The sequence below is a fragment of the Benincasa hispida genome, chromosome 4 (assembly GCF_027475165.1).
Source record: "Benincasa hispida cultivar pf3 chromosome 4, pf3_genome.v1.1, whole genome shotgun sequence".
Classification (NCBI taxonomy): Eukaryota; Viridiplantae; Streptophyta; class Magnoliopsida; order Cucurbitales; family Cucurbitaceae; genus Benincasa; species Benincasa hispida.
In genome coordinates, this window is record NC_143481.1 from 1312366 (window position 1) to 1324838 (window position 12473).

At 27.7% G+C, this 12473-nt stretch overlaps 1 protein-coding gene across 1 annotated transcript; it reads left to right on the top strand.

Moving 5' to 3' along the window:
* The first annotated feature begins 9934 nt into the window (after positions 1-9934).
* LOC120075901 (putative WRKY transcription factor 40) lies at positions 9935-11965 on the top strand. Its single transcript, XM_039029642.2, has 3 exons — positions 9935-10474; positions 10586-10702; positions 11439-11965. Exons 1-3 carry the CDS (start codon positions 10037-10039, stop codon positions 11832-11834), a joined length of 951 nt encoding a protein of 316 aa, XP_038885570.2. The 5' UTR covers positions 9935-10036; the 3' UTR covers positions 11835-11965.
* The last annotated feature ends 508 nt before the right edge of the window (positions 11966-12473 follow it).

Genomic DNA, 12473 nt, shown 5'->3' on the forward strand with positions numbered 1-12473 from the left:
ATGTGTTATTAGTGTGTGGAGTAAATGAATCAAATCTATAACCTTGAGATCGATAATATAAATGTTATTTAAGTTAAGCTTGCAAATATAAATTCGACCCTTTATGAATTATTATTTTTGTTTAATCGATTTAATATGTGTCTCCCTCAAATGCTAACGTTCTACTTTTGATGCTTTATATTATGTAAAATTCCTTTTCCTTTTTGTTAATCATTTGATAAAATTTTGGCAATTCTAACTAAATTTTAGAAATTTCAAAATGTCTACTAATTATTTTGTTCTTGAAATTTGACAGAGCAATAATAATAAAATATTGTTACAAATAGATCTGCATCTAGAAATAAGAAAAAGAAAAGTTATCTATATTTTTTGTTCCTTGTGCCAAAGCTTCCCAATTAAGTTTGATTCCTTATCTAAATTTATTTTTTCCACAATTGGTAATGAACATTGTTAATGGTGAGTTATGTTAAAAGATGCATTAACATAAATAAAATGATATTAAATACCTATTTTAAATATAGCAAATAAGTTGTCAACCAAAATATAGGTTAGTGAATAAAGTATCGATAAATTTATGGATTTCTCACTCTTTTTTGGTTGAATTTTTTTCTTAAAAAAAACAAATTAGTTCAAAATAAATCAAAATCCAATTTAGGTGGAGTATAATAATAATAAAAAGGAGATTTTCAAAAATAGAAAAATAAGAAAAAAATATTTACATAAAATAATAAAATTTAATATTATTTGATAAAGATTGATAGAGATTGATAGAAATCTATCGGTGTCTATCGGTGATAGAAATAGGAGTTTATCATTGATACTGTGTATAGACGCTGATAGAAGTCTATCAGTATTTTTTTTTTTATTTAGGTAAATAGACATTTTTTTCATATGTAAAAATTTCTCAAAAAAAGTTGTAATTATTTGGAAAAAAAGTTGTGACATTTTGTAACGTACTATAATAATACATGAGAACAAAATATTGTGACTACTAGAAATGTGAACTGAACTATTCACACCATAACAATGTCCAAATTATAGGTAATGCATGAAAAATGTGTATATTTGGTACAAAGCATCAAAAAACTATTAAATCTTCTAGATAAACCATTTTTCTAAAATGAGTTTGGCATTTATTTATTTTTTTTTTTGACATAGTGTCTTTTACTTGAACCATTTTCATTCCTTAACACATGTTTATCTTTGTACTAATCTAAAACAAAATTCCAATTTCAAGAGACAGTTCATATCAATTACTTCTAATCTGCAATTACTTCTAATCTGAACATACTTATTTCAAAATAATATTCAACTCATCCTCCATAATTTTTAAAATTTTGAATTTTGCTTTTAATACATCAATTAATAAAATAAACTAAATTACATTATTTTCCAAGTGGGGTCAAGTTGGGGATCTGACTTTTAGTCTAGTCCAACGCGTTTTGATGAAATTTCTCAGAAATTCAAGCAGAATCTTTCCCCTCAGTGAATAACGTAATTTATTAAATAATAATAAAAAAAGATTTATCAACTAATTTGTCCTCTATCAGTGAAATTTCCTAAAAATTTCTTTCAAGATGCTTTTGTCATTAGCTTTTAGAGTTGAAAGTTTCTTTTAATATATATGTACGGTGACAAGCGTAATATTAAATTTCCGTCGACATATCTATATTTTTATTGATATTTCTATATTTTCATGGATTCGATATTAACATGAGGGATGAATTGATATTTTCATTATATCGTAGAAAAATTCACAAAACATAATAATTAAATAACAAATTATCACTAATGTAAATATAATATAAATAATAGACATGTTAATTTCTTTAAAAATCATAAAACGTTTACTTATTAATTTAATTTTTTTTAATTTTTTATTTATATGATTTTTCTGAAAATATCTATCAACATTGAAATTTTATCGATATTTCTATCAAAATTTCTATAAAATTAAAACCTCAATAATTCTATCAACATCGACATTTTAAACTTTGATGACAACTGAAATTTTATATAGTTAGTTTATTTTTTCTTCATCTACATAAGTACACGTGTCAGGTAAGAAAATTAATAATATCTATCAATGTCAATAATAGATATATATATATATATATATGTGTGTGTATATATGAAGATTTAATTGTATTATATTTTCTATGACATGTCAATATAATTTCTATCCATAAGAGAAGCTAACAAAAATATCAATAATTTAGGCCCGTTTGATAACGATTTGCTTTTGAGTTGTTTTTTAAAATTAAGTCTATAGACACTAGTTTCACCTCCACCTCTAAATTTCTTTCTTTGTTATTTACTTTTTACTGATAGTTTAAAAAACAAGCCAAATTTTAAAAAATGAAAAAAAGTAACTTTTGAAAATTTATTTTTATTTTAGGAATTTGACTAAGAGTCCAACCATTTTATTCAAGAAAGATGATAAGAAATGGAAAGAAAATAAGCTTAATTTTCAAAAACAAAAACCAAAAATCAAATGATTACAAAACGAGGCCTTAAATATAATACAAATAATAAACAGTTTAACTGGTTTAAAGCGTAAAATATTTTTTATTAACTTATTATTATTAGATGATATAATTAAATTTACCTTCACCCATAAGATTAAACTTTTGGGTCAATCAATGAATTAAGAATTATTTATTTTTTCCTCTATAATTTTTTCATAAATATCTATCAACATCGATATTTTATCGATATTTTCATTGACAATTCTATAAAATTGAAAGCTCGATATTTTAAACTTTGGATTTAACTCAACTATGAATATCAAATTCAAGGCATCTTTTATATCAAATGTACATTAGATCTGCATAGATGATTTGATTATCAACTTTTATATTAGCATTAACATTATGACAGTTGTCGTATAAAATAATATTGCTTAATTTTTATTCATGTCATTCGATAGCGAAATATTGTAGAGAGAACAAAAAGAACGGTGATTATATGTCGAAGGTTCAATCTTCATCATGCAGACGTGCTCTAAAAAAAATAAAATAAAATAAAAACTTTGGAAAAGTTTCAAAATCAAGTTTGCTTTGTAGTTAAGGAGGAATAATTCAGTTTTATTTTCATGGTTGGAAGGTTTTTGTAGAAAAAATATTTGAAAATAATATATTGAAGTAAAAATTCAGTCTCCCAATAATTGCAGTAAGAAAATTAAGAAAAATTGTTGTACATATCATTACATCAGCATAAAAGATAATGGTATAATTTCATGGGGGAAAAATTATTGTAAGAGGCTAATAGAAAATTAAAACAATATATGGCCATTTACGAGTAGACTTGTGTAACTTTGAATTATGAAACTTAATTCATTTATACACCTAATGGACAATCGACAAAAAAGCCTACCAGGTCTCTCGTTAAATCCAAACAAAAGAAAGGATCCTGTGTCCAAGTCCTCTAATAAGAATAACATCACCTTCCAAAGCTACGAAACTTCATTTTTTGGAAACATGATTATCAAATAAGACCCTACTTTCTTTTAGTTTTCAAATTTTGATTTGATTATTTGAAAACATTGGTTGAGAGTAAATAACAAAACAACGAAACATATACAAACCAATATTAAAGGGTTTAATTGATCTATAGATACAAATTTAGATTTTACGTCTCATGAATTCTTAGAATTTCAATTTTGTACTTAATTGATCTATGCATTCTAAAAATAGTATTAAACAGATCAATGACTTATTAGAAACAAAATTAAGAATCCAAAAATCCATTTGATATACAATTAAAAGTTTAAAGACGTATTTTATACCACTTTTAAAATTTAGAAATTTATTGATAGAAAATTAAAAATTCATGAACTTAGATACTTTTGAAACTTCAAAGTTTAAGAAGCTTTCATCTAATCTTTTTTTTTCTTTATTTATTTCTTTGTTTTAAAATATAACTTATTTATAGTAAATTCATGTTTATTAGTCTACTTTTTTAAAATATTTATTAAAAGCATGGTTAAGAAGTAACATAAATTACCTTTTTCATAATAATAATAGTAGTAGTAACATAAGGAAGGTAGCCATAAAATAGAATCCACCACATGGTATTCTTATTTTAACAAGGATGCAAAAATTTTGACAAATTACATATAGATATAAAATATTGATTTGTTTAGGTTCAAGAAACATAATTAAAATTGAAACTTCAGCAATGAACATATCACATTAGATTTATGTTATAACTATGATTCAAACTTCAGCAATCAAATTCATTATGAGCCTAATATTACGTCAAATTTCTAATTATCGTTAAAAAATAGTAATAATCTGACTTTTTTTTTTCAATTAACATGAAAACGACTAACACACCATGTGTGATTCGTGTTTGGAGTTTTCATTTTCTTTTTTTATTGGGTAAATGCGTTGAAGTCGCTGTAGTATACTAGTATATTAAATGTGCTACAACCCGCTAAATACATATTTTAATACCTCATATTTTTATTACTTATCCAATTTGGTCTATAATTAATTAAAAATTTCAATCTCACTTTAAAAAAAAAAAATCATATTCTAATTTGTTTGGTGAAAAACTCACACGCGTATGTTGTTGTTGTTATAGGCCTTCGTTGGACTCGTTCATCGGTTCGTTTTTCTTCTCTGATCTAGTTCTCCTAATTGACCTAGAGAGTTTCTCATACTGGTGTGATTCCAAATCTATCACACTCTGATGTCTTAGTTAATATAGGGAGTGTCTAGCTTAGTTAAGTATCAAAGTAAGGTCAAGACTCTTATTTGAAGATTAGTTACTCTTCCATTTATGGTTACATGTAACTCTAGCGATGTTATGATTGTTGCGGCACTCGAGGCTACAAGGCACCAAGCCAAGTCTGACTCAATTACTTTCTAATTGATATTTGAATTCAGCTTAGCTGGTCAGCCTAGAACCTGAGGCTCCAAATTTTGCCTTTTGGAATACACATTTTCCCATGTTGTACCCTCTCAGTTTTTCTTGAGCTTGGGCTTGCTCGTGAATTTCAAACCTAACTTGGGGCAACTCTCAACATGATTTATTAAACGTTTTTCTATTAATGCCTTCACTAAATATTAAACAGACAACAAATATATCATTTAAAAATAGTTTTTTTTTTTTAGTTTATCATGTATTAGCTACCAATATTTTTTTACTTAAAAAAAATCTTTGGGGGACAAAGTAAACTAGTTCATTAATATATGTTTGAGGAAAAAATTCCGACCAACCACAAACCGCCACATCATTTGTTAAATTAATGATGAAATTCTGAAATCGGCAAATTTGTGGCTAATTAAAAGCTGACATGTGTCTCAAATTGAAATTGAGGACAAATTCCGTGTTCGCGTTGCAGATGTTAAAATTAATTTCAACCAATTTGATGTTATAATTTGAGCGTTGGCCCAGTTACGCCCAAATATGTGAATAATGTGGGCCTAAAACACCAAAATAGGCCTAAGCCCAGTTAATTGAGCCTAAAGACCAGACCCAAGTCTAATTAATTAGACCCAAAGGCCAGACTCAGGTTCAATTAAAGACCCAAAGATCAGGCCCATGGGTCAATCAAGGCCAGACTCAAGCCCATGAAACCCATCCGGGAGCTCTATAAATAGGGAAACTCTCCTCATTTGCAAGATCATTCTCTACAGAAGACTCCTTGAGCGGAGTTAACCATACAAGCATTCTGAAGACTGAAGAAGCAATTTATGAGAATTCATCAACAACTAGAAGACTACTCCTGAAGCTGCACTCCTAGAAGGAAGAAGACCCTTGAAGATACAAACACTCTTCCAAGACTTCTACTTCAAGAACGTTTGGTGCTTTTCTTCTTCAAGTCAAACACATCCACCCAACTGAGAAAGAATCAAAGGATCAAGTACTTGAGATTGAACCATATCGCATCAACAAGCCCAAAGGCCGATCACCCAAAAAAATCAACAAGCCCAAAGGCTGGTCCTTCAAAAAGATCAACAAGCTCAAAGGCTGGTCCTTCAAAAAGATCAACAAACCCAAAGGCTGGTCCTTCAAAAAGATCAACAAGCCAAAAAGTTGGTCCTCCAAGAAGATCAACAAGCCCAAAGACCGATATTCAAGAAGAACAATAAGTTCAAAAGCCGATATTCAAGAAGATCAACAAGAAGATTATAGTTTATTTTGAAAGTATCAAAATACTATGTGAGATTGTACTCATTTTCCACAAAATTAATACAATACAAAGTTCAAGTTCCATGAAATAAATTTCTATTAAAATCTCGAGCGAACAATATAAAATATGTGTGTATTATGAGATTTTTTTTTTTTGTTCAATCTTTCACTCCATATTCTATTAAAAAACCAATCCACTAGAATGTCAGTATAAGTTATAAGGTGAACAATATTTAATGGGTTAGTTTTAAATTTGATAGTGAGTATTTAGTTTTAAATCTGATAATGAGTATTGTGCCTATTTGATCAAATTAAAAAAAAGGTTTTAATATTCCTTTTAAAAAATGTTTTAATACATTAAAGATAGAAATTGAAGCTTTAAAAGTTAGGACACGAAACAAAAAAAAACTCGATCATAAGTATAATAAGTACTTGGGCAGGACACGTGCCAAACGGATAATCTTTTGAAATTATTATCACTATTATTATTATATCTTGTTTATGTAACTAGGTTTAGCCACGTGTCGATTTGATAGGTCAGGCATTGGATGGATTTAATTAGAGTTAAAATGTCATATAAATCTAATCAAAATTCAAATCAGGTACTGGTGTAAATTTTAAAGAATTTCAATTATAAATTATTTTAATCTCTTGACTTTTATATCTATTTTATTTTGATGTCTAGATTTTCAAACATTTTATTTTAATTCATCAATTTTTAAAATTATGCTAATGGAAAGGTATATTGTAAATTGGTATTGCTTTCGATTATCAATAGGTGATTTAAGATGTATCAAAATAGATGGTCTAGGAGATCCTGTGTTCAAACTCTTACAATGATCTTATTTTTCATCTGTCATGAGCTCTTCAACACAACAAAAGTTGTTGATAAGAAAGGTGAGATCTGCTACAACACAGCAAAAGTTGGAGAATGGGATCGGTATGAGAAAGAAACAAGAGGAGAACAGAAACTTACCAATAGTAGTTTAAGATATGGTGTGAAGGTTGAGCTAGAGACAGAGATTGAAAGATATGAGATTTTAAAATCGAAATGAGATAAAAAAAAATATCAAAAAATAAAGGAAAAAAATTAAAAAAAGATAAAGATATGAAATTTTAAAGAAAGAGGTGAGATTTGATTTTTAGATGAAGATATGTGATTTTAAAAGTTTTTTTTTTTTTTAACAAGATTTTAAAAGAATTTCAAATTCAAAATATTGAGGTTTGCCTCAAATCCTTGAATATCAATATTTAATGACATCGAAAATATATATAATGTTGGACATTTCAGGGTAAAAGAAAGGCATCATCATGTGCAAATTAGTTCGTTCTTTTACCAATATTCTGAAGTTCTTTTTACTAAATTTACAAATGGAACACAAAAAGATATTATGCAATCCAATTTTCCTTTTCTTTAATAAACATTTATTAAAATGGTATTACATTGTAATCGATGATTATTTGAAGTTTGAAAATTGTGTGATGTTCGTTAGTTAATTACATTCTATTTTTAATATGTTGTATTCTCTTAAGTTTGAAAAAGGGAAATTCTTATAAATAGAAAAATCTAAAATATTTAGACTTTATAGCAAAAGTTTCAAAAATGTTTTTGTACTTTTGAAATTTTTTGTTAAAGTGTAAATATTTTTAAATATTTAAAAAGACCCCTTTGAAAATTGTGTGATAACATTAATTAATTATATTTTAATTTTAATATGTTGTTGAAGAAAAATTGATGAACAACAGAAAAGCAAATAGTGACTACTAACTGAATAATTGATAATTCTGTAAAATAAGGAACTGAAATTGTTGAGAATAAAAAATAATTATTCATTAATTATTTCTCTTCTTCTTCGTCTTCTGATTTTGAATTCACAATCTCTTTTCACTTCGTCAAACGTCCATCATGCTATGTCCCACCGATGAGCTTGTCTATAAAGACATGTTGCTTCCTCTAAATCTCTCCATGGTCAGGAAAATGAGTTCAATGTGTGATACAATACCCAGGTGCCATACAATTAAAGAGTCGCAACAACAACAACTCTAATCCTAATTTGCAGAAGTCCATTAAGAAAACCAAATACTTCTCATTATGGGAAGTTTCTTTTTTTAGAAAATAATTGACAAAGAATAAGCCCGAGTCTGAAAATATATCATGATTCCCTCCAAGAATCCAAGAAAATCATTTCTTCCACAAAGAATTGAAGAATAATTTAGGTAATAACCCGAAAAAGAAACCAAATTGAGAGTGTTATCACATTGATGTTTTGATAATTTGAGATATCCAAAAAGAAGAAACAAAATAAATATATAGAAGAGGAGAAAATGAAATAATATGAAATTTGATATAGAAATTAAGATTTGAAAAAGAAAGAAAGATTTGATCTTCTGTCCAGATTCAAATAAATAGGAGAGATTTTTTAGGCTATAATATAGAAAGGTCAAAATATAATTACGATTTAATACGGGATATAGCATATTTTAGGATTAATAAAAAAAAATGTCTCACATGCAAGGAGCCATTTTACTATAATTTAAAACAATCTCGTATTTTGTTATTTTTTCGAATGAAAGTATAACTATTCTCATAGATCTAGATTTTCTAATTAAATTTATCTTTATCTATTAATTTAAGTTTTTGAGTTCATCCATTACTTAACAACTTAAGATATGAAATAAAGAAGTTGGATTGATTGCTAAAATTGCAATCTAACTTGAACAACTTTCTTTGGGCGAAGTTCTGTTTTCTATTATTACAAACACGTCATCAGCCTACGTCATTAAGTTTATGTCATCATTTGAAGAAGAAAATGTTGATACGGAAAAATAGAAAAGTCTCATTTCTTTTATCTTTCTCACAGTATTCTTTTATCTATCGATTTTTAATTTCATTAAAGAAATTTATTTTTATCCAAAATGGACTGTCATTAGACTAATGTTTAGGTACTCGGACAATTTAACTGGAAAAAAAAAAGTTAATTTTAAATATAATAAAATAATCAAAATATTTATATGATATAGTAAAATTTCACCTATCTATGATAGAGTGTGGTAGATTATAGATAGACTTTTATAGTGTATAATATTAGTAAATAATTTTTTAAAAAGAATTAGGAATATCATAAATAAATTTAAAATAAAATAAATATATACAATAATTATAAAATTACTATTCCGATATCGTATACAAAAAACACCTAGTCAAAAGTCAAGATAGAAAATGCGAGAAAGTGGAAATTTCAATATATATATATAGGGTTTTGAATTTAAATATCAAAATTCTTTTAAGCATACGATTGGATAGGCGGTAAAAAAAAAAAAAAAAAAAAGTATTTGTCAAAAATATATTTTTCATAAACCTTTTCTAATTATTGTTTTTCATGCTAGCAAAACGAAATTTCGTTTCTAAATGGTAATTCTTTTGCACGATTTTTATATGGTAATCATGGATTGACTTTTAGGTAAATTTATAAATTTGATATATTATGTTGTGTATATTTTTAAATAAATATGTCGAGTAGAAAAATCAAACTTTTAAATTTGAAGATCGATAAATACTCATTTAGATTTGGATTCGTATTTGGAGGGTTGGATTCAACAATTATCATATATGAATTTATTTATACAACACGAGACAGAGAAGAGGTTTAAGAGAGATTTAATCCCCTATTTATGTAATTATTGTACTTAAAAATAATTGAATTTGGTCCTAAAAAAGGGTCCGTATATAGTGACGTCATCTTAATTGATTTTCCAAATAATTTCCAGAATGGAATTGGTATATAAAAGAGAACCGGGTTTGCAGTTATGGACTCCAAGAATTTTTATGTTCCCCAAATTCCTCTCCACTTCAATTCAATTATAATTTATTTCTTCTAGAAAAATAAAAACAAAAATGAAACCCTCAACTGCCATCATCGATACATCTCTCGACCTTAATTTGAATCCTGCACCGTACACCGCCGACGAATCTCCGCCCACTCATCACAGCACTCCTTCTCCAGTCAAACAAGATCAGGCTCCAGCCATTCTTGCCGAAAAATTGAATTGGATAAGTTCGGAGAATCAGAAACTGAATCAGATGCTAGGCCTGGTGGTTGAGAATTATAGCCTTCTTCAAAATCAGGTAATCGATTTGATGATGAACTCCAGAAAACGAAAAGCTATAAGGTGCGATAATAGTTATTGCAACTCCAATCGGAGCGGATCCGATCAATATTGTGGTTGCTGTAGCGACGATAATGATTCCTGTTACAACAAAAGGCCTACACAAAACACTAAATCCAAAGTTATGAGAGTTCTTGTTCCCACGCCTGTTTCCGATTCCACCCTGGTAAGTTATGATTAATCCATACATTTTTTGTTTCATGCTTATTCCAATGTTACCATTCTATTTTATTTTTTTACAAGATTGATGGAGATTTTGAAGTAAATGAATTTGTAGGTTGTGAAGGATGGATATCAATGGAGGAAATATGGTCAAAAGGTGACTAAAGACAATCCATCTCCAAGAGCTTACTATAAATGTTCATTTGCCCCTAGCTGTCCGGTAAAGAGAAAGGTAATTTCCTCGAAATTTCTTCCCTTTCTTTATTTTCTTCGTTTTATTTAATTTTTCAACTATTTTCTTCTACACACCGTATTCAATTTTGTTTACGCTTCTTTCCATACCAAAAGTGTAATTGTAATGCACTCTTTTTTTTCTAAACCAATAATAAACTCATCATATCTATTATTGCATCTTAATTACTATTTCTCTCTTTGAAAATTTTATGTTGTTTCGTCACCATTTATAGATGAAAATTGAGTTTACAAATTTAAATTTCAAAATTTTAAAATTATAGTGCTCTCTTTGGTTTTGTTTTTTCATTATCTTTATTAATCATTTTTATTTTTTTCTATGCAAACATTTCAATTCTTACTTAATATCCAAAAAAAAAAAAAAAAAAAAAAAAACTACTTTCTTTTTCGTTTTCAAATCTTGGATGGTAATCGAAAAAAGGAAAATTATAATATGACAAGATTACTTGACTTCGATCTAAATGCCATGAAAGTTTGTCAAATTCGATCATTTTAATCCAATTTTTTATGCAAACTCCAGATGAGTCAAGAGGGAGAAAGCATTGTTTTTTTTTATCTCATTCATCTCTTTCTTTCTTTCTTTCTTTCTTTTTTTTCAATTAAACATAAATCATAATTTGCATTCATCATTTTACAATCAATTACTCCTATTTTTCTCTTTTTACGTATAAATATAATAATCTTTTGTGTTTCTTTTGTTGGGGGCAATATTATAGGTACAAAGAAGTGTTGAAGATCCATCTTATTTAGTAGCTACATATGAAGGAGAGCACAACCATGAAAAACCCAACTCAGGAATTGAGTATCAATTAATTGGACCAATTAATTTAAGTTCAAACCTTGATTCTTGTGGTATTTCATCATCACCTTCTTCCTCTATCAAATCTCCATCATTAAGGCCTTCTGTTGTAACTTACGATTACTTAAACAAATCCCAATCAACCACTGACTCACTTCCACCACCTGAAACACCCTCACCTTCACCTTCATCTTCTTCAACCCAAAAGCTTCTAGTTCAACAAATGGCTACCTTCTTGACCAGAGACCCAAATTTCACAAGAGCCCTTGCCACTGCCATTACTGGAAATATAGTAGATAAAGAAATCTGGTGATGATCATAATATTATATTCTTCATTTTGTACTCAACATCCTCTCCGTGTAGTTTATTTAGTGGATGTATATTATGGACGCATTTTTTATGATGTACCATCTAATAATATTTTTCTTTTATTTTGTGTTTAAGTGATTATGAAACCATGATATAAATTTCATTAATTAGTTCAAACACCTCAGTAAATTTCGGTCCTTTCAATATATATGATGAGAAACAATAATAATGATATGTTTATGAACATTAGATTAAGAAAAATAGATATGATTCTATCCTAAATGGAAAAGGTTTCAAGAAGTAATGATTTAAAATTGAAGTGTACTTGTCTCTAGAGATGTCTACGGGACAGGGGCAGGGATGCCATTCACCATCCCCGTCCCTGTTCCCCATTTCATTCTCCATTCTCGTGAAATTTCCCATGGAGATCGGGGCGGGAGTCCCCGTTACTTTTTTTTTTTTTGTAAAAGCCAATTATGTGAGCAAATTTTAATTAAATAATTAACTTTATCACTAAATTGTTTATTATAGTTAGTTTTATACGGTAATTTGAAGTTATACTCAAATTTTGACCTAAAAAAGCTAATTAATTTTTTAGTAGAAAGAAATAAATATAAATCAAATTATTCACATATATAATCT